The 17,267-nt window shown below is 39.8% G+C and overlaps 1 protein-coding gene across 1 annotated transcript; it reads right to left on the bottom strand.

Moving 5' to 3' along the window:
* Positions 1–483: 483 nt before the first annotated feature.
* On the bottom strand, positions 484–17,267 carry LOC127988241 (structural maintenance of chromosomes protein 3). The gene is made up of 29 exons (XM_052590879.1): positions 17,051–17,267; positions 16,465–16,540; positions 15,923–15,961; positions 15,747–15,814; positions 15,404–15,475; positions 15,248–15,327; positions 15,086–15,164; positions 14,562–14,679; positions 14,180–14,355; positions 14,014–14,094; positions 13,526–13,690; positions 11,440–11,561; positions 10,982–11,195; positions 9,957–10,060; positions 9,647–9,746; positions 8,515–8,675; positions 8,289–8,430; positions 8,057–8,207; positions 7,825–7,977; positions 7,129–7,280; positions 6,089–6,247; positions 5,452–5,559; positions 5,257–5,365; positions 4,928–5,175; positions 3,061–3,273; positions 2,287–2,475; positions 2,028–2,205; positions 1,352–1,458; positions 484–1,154 (listed from the first exon to the last, which is right to left on the bottom strand). Exons 1-29 carry the CDS (start codon positions 17,063–17,065, stop codon positions 1,083–1,085), a joined length of 3,651 nt encoding a protein of 1,216 aa, XP_052446839.1. The 5' UTR covers positions 17,066–17,267; the 3' UTR covers positions 484–1,082.

Consider the following 17,267-nt stretch of genomic DNA (forward strand, 5'->3'; position numbering starts at 1 on the left):
TCCACACGCAACTCAAATCTGCATGAGCTCAGGGTTGACTGACTCTAGGATGGAAAACAATGACAGAAGCATTATGAAGGAGAAATGCTAAACTATTTTCATATTTTATATAGTTAACGTTTAAATGATATGCTCAGGATTGACATCTTACCTTGAGATTTATGTTATAGGAGCTTCTCAAAAAAAAAAAAAAAAAAAAACACCTACAAAAGCAGATATAAAAAAATATATAAAATTGTCTAAAAATACATAAAATTGATTAAAATATAGTACACCAATTATAGAACTTCACAAACATATATTTATATTTTTATAAATATTTATACATAAAATGTACTTACTTGCCTGAGCCAAAAGCATCGTCCAAGTCTTGATTTGTTTTTTCTTCAACGCGTAGCACAAGCACATAATGACGTAATAGCATTAAAACAGTAAAGTGTGTGTCACAGCGCCCTCTAGAGGCAAGAAACCAGTGCATGTTGATAAAGACCAGGGTTATTTTATTATTTTGGGGGTAACAGAAGACACATTAAGAGACTATAAATCACAATGAAACCAACAAAACAATGATAAAAAAAAACAAAACATTTAGGCTTCGGGAAACCTACAAAACGAGCCGCTCTTGTAGATCGATTAAAAAAAGGGAGTATGAAGGAACAGCTGGTGCTGGTTTAGAGTATTGAGGACGAGAGAGCCACTGCCAAAACGAGCAGACTGCAAACCGCAGCTCTTTAATATACAAATACCTGTGTATTCAGTCTCGGACACTACACACGTTCCCCTAATGAAGCTCAACTCTGAAACAGAGCGACTGAACTTCCTCAACTGTAAATAACTCGGGCCGGTGCAGGTGTAAAGCAGGGCACGTTTCATCAAGACACTGGAAAACGTGTTCAGTGTTTATATATATATGAGAACTAACAAAGAGTTAAGGAAATATAAAATAACTGTAAAAGCACAATTAGTCAGTAAATCCTGTTCAGAATACAAGAAAGAAACGTTGCATTCATTCCAACTGGGCTTTAGGAGGAAACACACCAGCTGAGACGGGGAACACGAGTGATACAGGTGCATTGTTTCTGTTAGCCGTGAGTGGTGTCGTCCTCCACAAAGTCCTTCGCCTGCTCTGCTGAGATCACGTCGATGTGACTCACCTAACACACACACACACACACACACACACACACACACACACACACACACACACACACACACACAGAGTTAGTCTGGGGACCTCATCTCTGCAGCTTCAACTTGACAAGATTTCCATTTATAGTTCAGTTTCTGCGCAGAAGACTCATTTGCATCTGCTAATTACTTGGCACATCTGAGTGCTAATGTTGCCTGTTACCTTGTTTCTGAATTTGACGCCATAAAACTTATCGGCTGACTCCAGAAGCTCGGGTCTGAAGGTCGTGGTGATGAACTGAGCATGTCCTGCCAGCTCCACGATCATGTCTGAAAGACAAAACAACACACTGATACACCCCCCAAAAATAAATAAAAAATACTAATGGAACTAAAGCAGAAGCTTGCAACCACCGAAAGCAACAATATAGAACTATATAAATATATATATTATTGTTTAAATGAAAAAAAAAAAAAAAAAACTTGTTTGTAGAGGAAAAGGCAACATTTAGTTTTTTTTGTAGTGAAAACAAAACATTTTGTAGTTAGAAACACTGTGGAAAAAAAACCTTTGGAAAAAAAAAAACCAACAAAAAAAAAAACCGGAAACTTAAAAGATTAAAAATGTGAAAAGAAAATGCGAAAAAAAAAAAACATTAAGTGAAGAAGGAAAAGTAAAAAATAAAAAAAATAATCTTATGGGGACATCAGAAACTTAAAAATAAATTTAAAAAATAATAAAAAAAGGTAAACACAAAACTCTGCAATATATACACAGTTTTTCCTTCAGTTAGCTGTTCTGGTGGAGTAGCGGTTTACTTTTGATCCTCTACTGAAGGGACTTTCAGTGCTGAAATGCTGGACATCTCTGAGGTCAACACTTTACTGGCTGATGGTACCTGACACTGCTTTTCTGTGCTGGGCGTCTAGAGCCTGGTCGATTTCATCAAACAGGTAGAAAGGAGCAGGGTCGCATTTCTGGATGGCAAAGATGAGAGCCAGAGCCACCAGAGACTTCTGACCTCCAGAGAGCTGCTGCATCTCTCTCATCTCGCCCTGTTTACCTGTGAACGACACCTGACACACACACACACGGCTGGTCAGTTATCAGCAGCAATAACTGCAGACGAAACACCTGATTCTGCATCGTCTCCTCACCCTGATGCCCACTCCAGTGAACTGGTCTACACTGGGCACGCTGCTCTGGGAGGAGGAGCCCCTCTCACTGTCCGCTCCCTCGCCCTCGTCCTGAGACTGATTACCCTCAGTGTCGCCCTTCTTCATCACCAGAGTGGCTTTACCGCCGGGCACCAGCTTCTGAAACACCTCGCTGAAATTCTTCGACACCTGTAGAGACGGAGCAGGATGATTAACTGGGACCAGACGACATGTTTCTGCTTACTGTGGTAGAGAGTCCTTTTAAAAATATTTTTAACACGGGAAAAAAAAATAAACTCTGAAAAACTAAATGTTTGTTTTGAAAACTAAACATTCTGAAAAAACAAAACCAAAACCTTGTTTGGAGCAAAAAACAAAACGAACGAAAAAACAAAAAACATTTTGCTTGTAGTGAAAATAAAATAAACTGTAGTGAAAACACTAAAGTGAAAAACATGGTTTTGTTTGATGAACAAAAAATAAACCGTTATGTAAAAATGTTGCAAAACAAACTTGTTTTGAGTGAAAATGTCTGCTGTATCAAAAACAGTTAGCAGACTTAAAAAATAACTAAACTTTTTTAATTGAAAACAAAACATTTTGTCTGTGTCAAGATTAGAAACTTTAAAACGGTATTTTATTTGTTTTTTTAATAAAGTTTTTTTTTTGTTAGTAAAAAAAGAAAAAACGGACAATGCTTATTTTTTATTAGAGATGTAAAAATAAAACACATACTGGTATACTGAAATATAAAGGTCTGTCTCGTAGTGGTACCTGTTTGAAGGTGAGCTGGATGGCCTCGTATTTGCGCAGCTCCAAGACGTTCATGAGCTCCATGATGGATTTGTAGCCTCTCTCCAGCTCTTCCTGTCTCTTAATCAACTTCTCTTTCTGCTCGGAGAAGTTGACGAACTGGTCCAGGGCTTTTTTATTCACATGGCTGTACTTCTTCAGCTCTGTGTTACACTGCTCCAGCTTCCTGAACAACTACACACAGAATGATTCCAGGTAAATCAACACGTAACCAATGAAGTGGTATGAAGCCGCTCAGGGGACGTGGTGATAGAAAATGAAAAACTTCTATTTAAATGCGTTTGTGTTGTCTTAATAATTGATTTGCTTTCAGAAGCAGCTCCAAATGCAGTTTCTGAAGGAACATTTTCTGAGCAAATACATTTAGCGAAAGCACACAAAGCTTCTCGAGGTAGAGATAACACTTCGTATGCAAGTGCTTAGGTTTTCAGAGGAGTTTAAATATTTTGTGAGTTTATACGTTTCTTGGGGTAGTGGAAAAAAGTTTGTGAGTGATGCAAAGAGTAAAAATTAAAAGATAGAGTGAACACAAAGCTTTTCGGGGTATTTTTATGATAATTTTACGAGTGGATAGAAAGATTTTTAGGCAAAATACAAAAATCCTGCAAGCAAATGGGAAAAAAAACTGCTTAACTTGACAAGATTTCTGAAGGAACATGACAATTCTGTGTGTTTGCATGTTTTTATTCGAGATTAAGAGAATATTTTGCATGTTAACGCAAGTTTGTGCAATGTTTCATGTGGAAAACTGAACTAAACAAATGGAAACATTTTGTGAGAAGGATAAGAGAGACAACTAGTAAATGCAAAGGTGTCAGGGAAGTTTAAAAAACGTGTGAGCAAAATGTTTAATCATATGCAAGATTTCTAGGGAGAAGAAGATTTTGCAAATGAAAAAAAAAAATAGTTTAAACGTGTAAAGTTTCTGAGAGAATATGAAATGTCTGCACATGTATTAGGTATATATGTATAGGTTTTCAGGGGAACAAAATTTTGCAAGCAAATGGTAAATTTTACAACAAGTAAATGGGGTGTTTTTTTGTTTTTGTTTTTTAGGGGAATATGACAATTTACTGACCAAAGGTAAAAAAAAAAAAAAAAATCAGCACACAAATGCAAAAGTTTCTCGGGGGGAAATTTCTAGGGGGTGTTTGCAAATGAATGCAAAAACAACTCATATAGAGAGTTTTCATTAACCTCTTCTTTTTTATCACCATGTCAACTTAGTAACAGTAACTTAACGCAGTTTGGGATCGGCTCCAAATTATCATTTTGCAAACTACAAAAACGTGTCGATTTCTTTCACACCCAAATGCACGCAACGCCATAAATCCCACTTCTGAACCTGCAAGAGAAAAGTCCAGAAATGGCACGATTCAAAAACCTCCCTCCTCAACTCCAGGCCCTCGAGTTCACCAAGAGAGGGTGAAAACACAAGAGCGCGTGGACGGGGTAATGAAGAATGAGTCACCTCTGTGTAGGAGGCCTGACACACAACAGAGCCCCTGACTTGAGGAAGATCAACTAAGACGACGAATATGAGAGCCAAGGTGGGAGGGCTGCGAGACTGGAGGGGGACGAGAGGGAAAACTAAAGCCAGACGTGAGCCCAAGACGAGGAGGAGGAGGCAAGAGGTCGCTCCTCACTGGATTACACAAGACTTGTTCATGACCTCATTTGCGATTAGCTATTTTCTGAGCGAGAAGGAAAATGCGGGTTAATATCACTCTAAATGAGTCACAGAAACGTATACAGAACCTCATCGTGAACTTTAACTAAAGAGGAAGAATAAATTCACACTCCGGGGTACAAAAAGGTGCTGCTGTACCTGTTTGAGCGTGAGCGTCTGGTACTTCTCGAAGGCCTCCTGCGGCAGGGAGCCCAGCTCGCGGATCTTCTTCATGCATTCCTCCTTCTTCTTCAGCAGCATGCCCTGTCTGTTGGTCATCTTCTCCAGCTCCTTCGTGTCGTGGTTGATGGCTTCGTTCTGCTCCTTCTCGATGTTCTTCCAGCGCTCCATACTCTTCTGGTGGTCCTTTATTTCCACCTCCGTCTTATCGATGAGGGAGTCCAAATCTGGAAATCGAGATGAGAAACTAAATGCAGACCCACAAAAGTAGGGCTTTATATATATATAGACCATTAATCTTCCCTCACCCTCAGATCGAGCCAGAGTGTCTTTTATGCGTTTATTAATGCCGTCTAACTCTGACGTGGTGGCTGTGAGGACGGTTCCTCCTTCGGTTTCTCTCAGTTCATTCAATTCCTACAAACACACACTTTATTAAAGTACTACAAGGCATTGTGTTTCACAGAAGTTTTATTGGTGAAAGAGAAAACGTTTCTCTTGACCTGCTCGACTTGGTCGAGACGTTTGCGCAGGTTTTCATTGAGGTACGTCTCTACTCTGGTCATGATTCCCTCCAGCTTGATCCTCTCGTTCAGCAGCTGTCTGTTGTCCTACAAACATGTGAAAAACAAACATCTCAGAGGGCTAAAGCCACGTGTTCGGGTTTTAATCGCTTATTATAAAGCCAATTTTAGACTAAAAACAGAACATGTGGCTTTTGGCCGCATCTAAGGGAATAAATGAAACTCATATGCATAAGTGTCAATGCTAAGCCTGTCTGAGAGTACAAAAGCAGACAAATTAGCAAACCAAATTGAAGTCCATACGAAAATAACAAAGGCTAATGATGTGGGCCGGTTATACAACATTTAAAGTAGCTTATCAATTGTTTGCTGTGTGTGTCGTGTGTCGGGCCGGAGGTGGGAAAGAGCTGCAGCTGTGGCTTCGGGGCTAATTCTCAGATAAACCTAACTAGAGCTTCAGACTGACCAACAGGGGATTAAAAAAAAGCACGGTTTGGCCTGTCGTGTACAACAGTGCATTTGAAAACGATTGAATAACAACAAAACTGGCTGCTGGGGGTGGTCTAGTAAATTGAAGCACTGTATATGAAGTCAGTCTGTAATGGTGTTGTTGAACCTGCTGCAGCTGTCTGATCTCGTCGTTGAGGTCGTCCACGCGGCGCTGGTCCTCTAAACTGAGCTGAGAGAGCAGGTCTGTCCCCAGCTCTGCCTTCAGAGACTCCCGCGTGCTCTCCATGGCATGCAGACTGGCCTCCAGACTCTGAAGACTGCGTTGCTGGGGGGGAGATCCCACAGAGAAACCCATTTAAAGATTCGGTTCACAGATAAAATGATAGGCAACCCTCTACGGACACTTATTTTAGTTTACTCGCCAGTCAGTCAAGCTTTATAATAATCAAGTATCATTTAAGAATACAACTTTAGTAATTAGAAGTAATCTTGATAACCATGTTTGAATACTTATTAGTCGTTTGAACTGAACATTTTAACTGGACTGGTGGTGGTGCTTTTTTTGGTCATATATATATGTATATGTATACAAAAATACTGATAAGATTAAGATAATAATAATACGATTCCTAGAAATAAGAACTATAAAACACAGTAAGGAATACTAAGGATTAATGAGCTGCTGGATTCATGAATATTAATCAGGTTGTGTGTGTTCGCTTGAACTGATTTGCTGAAACAATAATAGGTGAGCGCCAGCCAATGAGATTGCAGTTCACACATTAACTCCACCCACTACCGGGAAACCCAGCTGTTCTTATTTTGACCGGAAAAAACAACAAATAATATTGTTTAAATGTAGCACGTCAATTCTCTCTCTCTCTCTCTCTCTCTGCGTGTGAGTGAGAAAGAAAGCGACAGCGATGTGTGCGTCTTAACACTAGAGTTAACGGTACATTAAACACAGGTGCGCTGCGCATCCATTGAGGAAAAAAGCACAGCTCGCAAGTGAAAATAGTATATCTGTGCTAAACTTAGCCTCCAACTCACACACTGGTGAGTAAAATCTGATAATTTATTAGCCATTGGCTAACATTAGACATAATTTAGTGGCCAGAATGAAGATCTAGTCACATATGCGAGTGATTTACTCACAATGTAGAGGGTTGATATTAAATAATAGCAGTTGTGGTATTACGGAGTTACCTTGGGCATGAATGTCTTCTCTGACTGCTGTCTCTTCTCCTTCAGCATCTTCATCTCAGACAGTATACTGTCTCTGGACGCCTTGAACTTCCTCTGCTGGGTCTCGATCTGCTGCATCTGATTCATCAGCTGGTCAATCTCGTTATTGATACGTAGAGCACGAGTTAAGGAGCAGACAACAACCCACTTCCGGCTTATCTCTTATTTCTGTAGTATTATTATAATGGTATTATAGCATTTATTAACGTTAATGAGCTTTTATTCATGAGTTTTTAAGTTATTTAAAGTTGTAGGTTTTGTTTTCAGTGAGCTGCCAATACAACATTTTTAATTTAAAATGTTGTTTTTAATCCAGTTATTTGTATTTTATTTCAGCTTTATTTCAATTGACAACTCTTAATAGTATTTGTTAACAACAATGCTGCTTTTTGAAACCTCATACTAATCCGATCATACTAAATCCCTTTTTCTCAACTGTACAAACACAGTCTGTTAAACACTTATTCGGCCTGTATAAAATGATTACGTCATGGTATTAGCTCTGAATGAGTCACAGGGAATGAGCCACACACGTTAATAACTAGCTGACTCACTCGCTGATCCTCTATGACCCTGTGTCAGCTCGGCCGATACGATAAGACACACACGATTAGGACTCAACAATCAACTTGATTGAGGCGTGTACGAGGAGGATATGTTCAATATTTCGCCGCAGGTTCTCGTTGAGCTTGGCCTCCAGTTCTCCGAGCTCCTCCTCGGCCTTCCTCATGTCCTTCTGCAGCTCCAGACGGGACTTACGCGTGTCGTAGTAGCCACCGGTCAGAGCGCCCCGATGACTCACCTGATCACCTGATGCACCAAAACGAGGGTTTAAGAAATCATCCAGTCCGTGCAGAAGTAGTGCACACAAGAGACGGCGTGGGTTTACCCTCCAGTGTGATGCAGTCCATGGTGAAAGCTCGAGCCAGCTGGGTGGACACCTCCATGCTGCGGCAGATCAGCGTCTTCCCGAACACGTGCTTGAAGGCCTTGTCGAAGTTCGGGCTGTAACGCAGCTTGCTGATCATGGGGATTGCGTCCTGCAGCGAACGCAGAGAAGGAATCAGAGGTCATGTTCACCGATTTACACTTTAAATGTCACGTCAGTGGTGTGAGCTCACGTTCGTCTCAGGGTAAGCGGTGTCCCTGACGTCCAGTTTGCTGAGGGGCAGGAAGGTGACCTCCCCGGGCAAGTTCATCTTATTAAACTCCATCAGAATCTTGGTGCTCACTTCATCCGTTTCCACGATGTGGTAAAACAGCCTGAACACACACACACACACACAGCACCATTACTCTCAGATCCACATGAAGCAGTAAACTTTAATAACAGCCCGTGTGTCCGACCTGGTGCCGGCGGTCACCTCCACACAGGTGTAGAAGGCAGGTTCACAATCGAAGTTGTTCATGATGATGCCGTGGTACCCGTTGATGACGTGCTGGTTGATGCCCTTCCGCCGGAAATGCTCCAGTACTTTATTAATGCTGTCGATGCCGTTCAAAATAGCCTGGAGGAAGAGAAAAACACTGCCTTTCAAAAGGTCCTACTTTCATTTGAAGCCAGGATCCCGCTTCATCTATACCGACTGATGTATATTTGTGTCATGTGGGAGCGCTGCTATAATTAGTGACTGACTCAGTCCGTGAGAAACCGTCCAGCGGCCAAGTTGAGCTTAGTTTCAGCCGATGCACAGTTGAACCAGTGTGGGCGGCTTTCTTACACGCATTTAAACACATACTCACTGGTTACTTATCATGAATTCTCGGTAAAATCTGAATCGTGACATGGCTCAGTGTGATCATCAAATCTCAAAAGCTGTGATTGAATTCAATTAAAATAAGCACTGCATATTAAGAGTAAAGCGTGGCACTGTGTTCATTTACACACAAGCATTTTCAGTTTCTGGTTCGGTTCAAAGTAAACAAACAAAAGTAGTAAATAGTAATTAAGTAAAGGCTGCTACAAATTAATGTCCATCTACATCTGCTCTAAATTTCAGTTGCTAATAATGTGCATTTTCTGGGAGCGAAACCACATTTTTAATGAGAAGTTCAAATAAATCGGCTGTTGTCGATTAATTACACTTGAAAGGCTTCCAGTTTGTTTGTTTTTTAAGTACTAATTTGTCCAATTTACACTAATGTTTTACAGGGAAATATTACATTTGTACTTTAAATTTAGTTTTGTTTATTTAGTGCTACTAATAATTTAAATAATGACAATACCTATCACTAGTATTACTACTATCATCATCATTGTTATTAGTCATTAATATGCAGTCACACGTTTTGGCTAAACGGTGCAAAAAAAAAAACTATGCTAACGGAAATAATGTAGCCCTGTTCTGACGTAACAGAACATTACATTACCCGTATTGAACACCAATAATACCAGTAAAGCACAGATTATCTGTCCACAGTGAGAGCAGCGACACTGACAGACGTGTGGGGAGCACACAGGTCTGTTTCGGTGGCTAACCTTCCCGGTGGCTGCTCTCAGTAGCTGTTGTTTCTTCTCCAGCTCTTCTCGTTTGGCTGCCAGCGCCTGCTGCTCTGCGTTCTCCTCTCTCCACAGGTAGCTGCAGGAGGAGGCACACGCACACACCCATCAGGCCTGGGGTCAGCAGGACACCCTATTCTATAGCTCAGCGTGCTGTGGAACCTATGGCTCCTGGATTATTAATAACCAAGACGCCAGGTGAGGAGGTGAACGGTTCTTACAGGAAATAAGAAAGGGTGGGACGTTGGAAAAGTGGACCGAAGCCAGATATTTTTTCCATGGTGCTTACTTTCTCTCGCTCTGAAGTTCATCTTTTCGGTTCTTCACCTCGTAGTACTTCTTGTCCAGCTCTTCCACTCGAGTCTTCACCTCACTCAAGTCCTGGTCCAGTTTCTGCGGCCGAAATCAAAGTTGGGAAGAAATGTTGAAAGGTTCAGAAACATCTTAAAGGAATGGTTCACCCAAAGTTCATTTTATGATTAAGTTTAACTCATGAGTTTGTTTCTTCATCAGAACAGATTTGGAGAAACGTAGCTTTATATCATTGCTTCATCCACAGATCCTCTGCAGTGAATGGGTGCCGTCAGAATCAGAGTCCAAACAGCTGATAAAGACATCACAAGTAATTTACACCACTCCAGTTCAGCAATTAACATCATTTGAAGTGAAAAGCTGTCAAATCCATCAAGGTGTTTTAACTTTAAAACGTCGCTTCTGATCCAAATTGAAAGTCATAATCCATAACAATGCTTCCTCCGGTGAAAAAGTCCTGATCCCCTGTTGTCTCTCATATCAAAATAACCCTATTCTTTTGAGAGCCGTTTTGGACTGTTTTCCAGGTAAGCTGTGTTTGATTTACTCCTATAATATTTCTCTCCTGATTCAGATGACTTTGTCACTGGAGAAAGCTAATATTTTGGATTATAGACCAATTATTTATCAAAAGCAATGGTTTGAAGTTAAAAGCATCTTGATGGATTGGTTTCTTAAAACACACTAATTTTCACTTTTCAAGACATTAACTGATGGACTGGACTGGTGTGGATTATTGTGATGTTTCTATCAGCTGTTTGGACTCTCATTCTGACGGCACCCATTCACTGCAGAGGATCCACTGGTGAGCAAGTGATGCAATGCTACATTTCTCCAAATCTGATGAAGAAACAAACTCATCTCAACAAACTCATTTTTTCATCAATTTCTCATTTTTGGGTGAACTATTCCTATAAAGAATAAATGCTTCTCATAAAACTGGCAAAAGTTAAGTATCAGCTGTTCAGTACCACGATGAGTTTTAACATCGCCAAATCTTACAGTGTACTGCTCCAGGTTTCTCTCTTTATTGGCCTCGGTGTCCTCCAGATCTTTGTGGATGGCAGCGATCTGCCGTTTCTTGTCGTTGATGGCTTGATCCAGAGACTTCAGCTCTTTCTTGATCCACTTGTCCCTCTCTTCTTTAGAGGTGAACTGACTGCCTCGGCCCTGTTTGGCGTACAGGTCTGTCCGCTCCTGCGTGGCTTGAGCCAGCCTGACAAATGCACAAACAAACACAAAACAGATGACTCCAGAACTAAACATACTGCAAACATTACGTATAAGACAGTAGGGGTAGCAATAAGCAAATTATAGGTTTTGGAGGACTTTGACGTAATGAATATTTTTTTGTTATTTATGAAAAAGAAAAAAAAAAGTCCCACCCCAGCTTCCTGTTTCAATAGCAAGTACAGTATAGTAGCACTTCATGGGCCGTTTCAACACCTCAAAGAGTTTACCGGGAGATTCCTCGCTCCTCTCGTTCTTTCACAGCGTTAAATTTGGGTTCTGTTTCCTGCAGCTCCTTCTGTTTTTCCTCGATCTTCTCCAGAAGCTTCTGGCGCTCTTTGAGCAGTCGTTTCTGTTGGACAGGAAGCCAGAGGGGACAGGGGATTGAATCACAAACAGCGACATCAATTCTTGAGTCTCGCCTCTTTTTATAGAAAGCCTAAACACATTTAGCATAAACGCGTAAGGAGGTGTTCATATTTAAATGGAGAAGAATAGACCACACACAAACAGGTTTGTAGCCTCAGCGTCATGAGCAGAAACAAAGGGGATCTCCATCTGAGCAAACCTGCATTCACATACACCGATCTACGGGAAAATGACGCACTTCTGCTTCTCCACACACACACACACACACACACACTTGGCCAGGTGGGGCTAATCCCGCTCGAAGCCAAGCGAAAGTGTGCATTTGACACATACTGGGACACACAAGCGTTGTGTGTGTGTTTGCGTCTGGCTCCGAGCCCAGGCTGCAGTGAGTGTGTGTGGATGGTGACGCAGACGGAGACACTGCGGACCCTCTGTTCACTAGAGCCCGCCAGCATCTCCTGCAGCTCTCTGGCTGTTAGTGGGCTTTTAGGAGTGTGTTTGCATTTGTGAGCATGTGGATCACACCCTCGTGTTTGCTTGTGTCAATTCAGGCACCGCTTTGTTTCTGCTGCAACAGCAATAGAGAAAAGCAAGCAGGTGAGTATTCGTTTGAGGGAATGGGGTTTATGCTTAAATGCAATCTTATTGAAAAAATAAATGAAGAAAAAATGTGCATGTTATAGAGTTTAGCACTTCATGAGCTTTTTACAGTTTGATTGGAGTAAAACAAAAATCACATATACATATATACATATATATATATATATATATATATATATATATATATATATATACACACACACACACACACACACACACACACACAGAGTAATTTAAAGGTATTCACAGCAACATAAAAATAACCTTAATATTTATACTTAAATATTTACCTTAAAGACATTGTGCCAGAAATATATTACTATCATTCAATTGAATGTGTGAAATCCTACTACTGTTGAAAAATTTATAAAACTTTTTTTTTTTAAGGAACAGTCACATAATATTTCTTCCATGTTTTAATTTTAATAGTAAATCCGCTTTACTTGCCAAAAAAACATTTTAATTTTCATTAATAAAAAGACAAATTAAATGAATGCCTTCATTTGAGAACCAGAAAATTTTTAAATGCACAACACAGAATTTCATAAGTCTATTGTAAGAATAAATAAAAGTTGTTTTTATGCATTCAAATAATTAGACAGGATAAAACAGAATTTGTTAACAATAAAACACAAGGTGAGAAAAAAAAAAAAAAAAAAAAACATTTCATAGGGCCCTAAACGTTTAATTAGTTTTTACTTTTAAGAAACTGATGTTAAGTACTGAGAAGTTTCGTGATTCTAATTAATTGGACGTGCTCCTTGATTATTAAAACTCAATGTAACCATTAAAAAAAAGTCCAGAAAGTTAAAATGGAATTCAGAAAAATTCTAACAAAAAACAGAATTTGGAAAAAATGTAATAAAACGGATTTCATACATAAACACTCTTCTTTAACACTTTCAAAGAATCCTGACAAAAATGCATCAGTTTACTCAAAAATATGAAGCAGCCCTGATTTCACTATTGATAATCATAAGAAATGTTTCTTGAGCAGCAAATCAGCACAATATGAGGATTTCTTAAGGATCACATGACACTGGAGACTGGAGCAATTGAGATAAAAACTCAGCTTTGCATTACATTACATTTCAACATATCTTAATATGTAATAATTACTTTAAACTAGCTGTTAAAATATTTCACAATATTATTGTTCTTACAATATTCTTATGGAATAAATGTGGCCTTGGGTGTACATAAAAAATAAATCTAATAAACGGTAGTGTAAAATCACAAACTTTTCCCAAAAAGCAACTTTCTCTTTTCCAAGATGGCACTATGAGATGTGTGTGTGTGTGTGTGTGTGTGTGTGTGTGCCTGTAGCGTGTGTGTGAGTCGCACCCTCTGTTCGCTGTTTCCTGCCAGCTCGTCCTGCAGATCTTTGGCCTTGAGCTCCAGTTTGGTCCTCTGTTTGATCTGCTCCTGTCGCTCGGCGCTCAGCTGCTCCTTCTCCTCCTTCATGGCCGAGATTCGAGACTTCAGCTCCCTCACCACACGCTCAGTTTCCTACAGAGACACAGAGATTACACAACATAAGCCGTTTCATGACGTGCAAAGGCAGATTCTTCCTATTTTGCTGATCTCTTTGATAATAAATGATCTTATTGAGCTCGACTCATCAGTGCATGGTAATCTAAAAGGAAAAGATGTTTCCCTTCAAGTAAAGCTTCTTTGTAGAAAAACCAAACCCCTTCATGAAAGAAGAAATCCGTCGTGTTTACAACTGTGACGACAAGCGCTTCTCAGGATTTAGACTTTGATTTCATTCGGTGAATATAGTTTTAATACAAACGCATTTGAACAAGAAGTCAGTGAAGAGCTCAGTTTACCTCCACTTTGTCTCGAGCGTCTTGTTGAGCGTCTCGCAGTTGTCTCGATTTGTCCCCACAGGTCTCTCTCTTAGAGGACAGCTAGAGGAGGGAATCACACCGTCTTTAAATGATCGGCAGCGAAGCATCCTACAGTGTAACAGATCGTGTGTACTGACGCGTGTACCTCGTCCAGTTTGGCCCGCGTCTCGTTGAGCTCCTGGTTGTAGATGGTGTACTCCAGAGCTCTTCTCATTTTGTCCCACTTCTGGTACTGAGCCAGCTCCTCTTTCTCATCCTCCAGAGTGTGCAGACGCTCCTCAATGTACTTCAGCAGCTCATTAATCTTCTCCCGCTTGCCCTCTGTACACACACACACAAGAACAAACCACACGTCACAAACCTCTGACCAGAAAACAACAACAGGCAAACATCTACTCCAGAGATTCGGTTTCACAAACCAACACAAGGACAACCAGTTTTCTTACTTGATCGATTGGAAATGATAAATGGCATTTTGACTGTAATGAGGACACTTCTGACCTGGAATAGGTCAGTGAAGGCTCTACCTGTTTCCTTCATGAGCGAGATACTCTCCTCTTTGCGCTCGTCGTAGACTCTGGTGCCGGCCACCTCTCGGAGCAGCTTCAGACGCTGAGAGTCAGGCGCCGTTGCCATCTGATTGATCTATTTACATGTTTCAGACAGTACAACCAGTGTCAGAAAGTGAGAAAACTCATTTACAGCAGATGCACCACTTTACCCCCAAGAGCCACGCTCTTGTTTGCAAACGAGCATTAACGGTAATGAAAGAGATGCTGTTGTTTGCTACAATCCACCATCCACTTTTTCCAAACCTGTATGAGTTTTGTTCTTCTATTGAACACAAAAGAGGATATTCTGAAGAATGAATTATAGAAGACAATGGCTACCGTCAACTCTTCTGTGAGCAGCACTCTTTAAAACGTCTCGTTTTGTGTTCAACAGAAGAAAGAAACTCAAGCAGGTCAATGACCACAATGTTCATTCTTCGATGATTATTCCTTTAAGTGCTAACATCTGTAAACAGCCACTGATCATGTGTCCCATGTACCTTTCCCTGCTTGACGATGTAGTAGGGGTTGCTGCGGGAGAAGCCAGCGCTCTCTAACAGGTTCATCACGTCGTTCTTCCTGAAGCACACACAACACAACTCATTCATCTCCAGCTCTGAGATCTCAACGCTCTTCTGGTCTGTCACAAGAGCTAGACTTACGTGACCATCTTTTTGTCCAGGAAGTACTGGTCTTTCTTGGCTCCGATGACGCGGCGCAGAGACACCTCCTCTTTATCAATCTGAGGGCAATGAGCTCAAGTTACTCGCCGGTCTTTACTTCAGTACGCTTCTCAACATTTAGGAGCAGTTTCTTACCGGCAGCCGGTTGTCAGAGTTGTCGAATATAATTTCCACAAAGGCTGAAATGACTCGAGGACCAGTGCCTTCCTGAGAATAACAAGAAAGTACATAGTTCAGCAGAGTTAGTGAAAACTATATTATATATATATAATATATTATATATGAATATATAAATAAATAAATAAATATATATGATTAATAAATACAATTAAAAATAAGAATCAATTAAAATACATAAATGTTGTAAAATCTATAAATTACACAATGTTTATGTTCTTAGTTGTTGTTTTGTTTTCATAAATTATTGAAGTAAAATATTTAAAATATATATATATAATAAAAGAATCAAATGACTGACGTGAAGCAGAGCCAGACGCTGCTCTGGACGAAGATGACTGAACTCATCACTGAGCACAAACTGAATGGCTGAAGGGGAAAACAAGAAAATCACTCATCAGAATATGCACCTGCACCTTTAGTGTCTTGATGTGTATTAAATTAATGTATTTATTAAAAAATATATATTTTACTTACCATAAAAGAAGTTACTCTTTCCTGATCCATTTCTTCCAACTGTGAAAAATGAAATGTGAAAACATTAATACATTTTAAAACGTATTTAAAATGTATTTATTGCATTATTATTTACAACTATAGTTTTCTTTTAATTTAACTTCTAAATGTATTATATTTATGTTACAAGGTGGATGTTAAAATCATTTCCCTGCATGTCATATATGATTATCGATGTGACAAAATCTACATATTTCAACACACATTAAAAAAAAAAAAAATATCTAAGGCAAATCTGTTTTACTGTCTGATTTTATATATTGTAAATACATATTATATATTAGAATTCTCCAATGAATCGTGATTCTCTCTTCAACGATTCTGAACATTTCAGAACCCATTCTGAGCTTGTTTATTTTTATCACTCATGGCACGTGCGCTATTACATTTGATATCATATTTGATGTGTTATTTTATCTTTGTCATTGATTGATTGACCCATCTTCCCTAGCCTATTTCTGCTCTGATGAGGGTGTCCCGTGGCAGGAGGGGGACAGTCTTACCGATCACGTTGTGTTTGGAGCTGAAGGGGTCCACCACAGTCTGATCTCTGTAACTGCGAAAGCCCTGAATAATCACCTGAACACACACATGTAACACACAACCCGTCAATATTTTGTCAAACAACCTGGCAGAATGCGTCTCATACAAATGTGCTAAAAAAAGTAAACAATAACTTATGTGCGTAACGTATATAAAAAAGCACATCATGTTATCATCAACAAACAGAGTTACTATTTACAGAAGAAACAGCTGTAACTTAATTTTATACTCGTAGTTTGCTCGCATCTGAACAGCAGCAGCAAGCAACAATTCATTTCAGTAGTGACTGATTAATATACATTTTACAGAATAAACTTGCTTGCAATGTTTTGACAGGTAAGGCTAAAGCTAATGCTAACTTCATTGAAGGCAGTGTAACGTTACTCGTAAAAACGTACAACCCAGCATGCTCGAGGTTAAGGAAAATGCGTTTTTGTGCACATCTGGCAGTTAGGATATGTAAATAAGTGGCTGAATCGCATATTTCAGCAGATGAATCACAATTCTACACACAGCGCGTGGGTCGCATCTCAGTTACGTTAATACCTGTTTAATGTACATGACGGCTTCTGCGCAAAACTCTTCTCAGAAACCAGCCGAATGAAGTCGAATTAAACACCCTCCTCCTCAAAGAGAAGAAGGGTTTAAGAGAAGATCAATATGCCTGCACACCGGATGAATTTGTCCGATATTTACTCCTCTGGACTATCAAATTTTATTTTCCCTCCCTGCACGAAACAGACATAACAGTCAAAATGGCGAC

Source organism: Carassius gibelio, chromosome B22 (genome assembly GCF_023724105.1).
Source record: "Carassius gibelio isolate Cgi1373 ecotype wild population from Czech Republic chromosome B22, carGib1.2-hapl.c, whole genome shotgun sequence".
Taxonomy (NCBI): Eukaryota; Metazoa; Chordata; class Actinopteri; order Cypriniformes; family Cyprinidae; genus Carassius; species Carassius gibelio.

Excerpts from the sequence above, each read along its gene's own strand:
- LOC127988241 (XM_052590879.1), bottom strand. Across the intron at positions 11,196-11,439 it reads GAGGAGCGAGGAATCTCCCG|GCTGGCTCAAGCCACGCAGG; the intron begins GTAAACTCTTTG and ends TGCATTTGTCAG. Across the intron at positions 7,978-8,056 it reads GGACTGCATCACACTGGAGG|GTGATCAGGTGAGTCATCGG; the intron begins GTAAACCCACGC and ends TTGGTGCATCAG.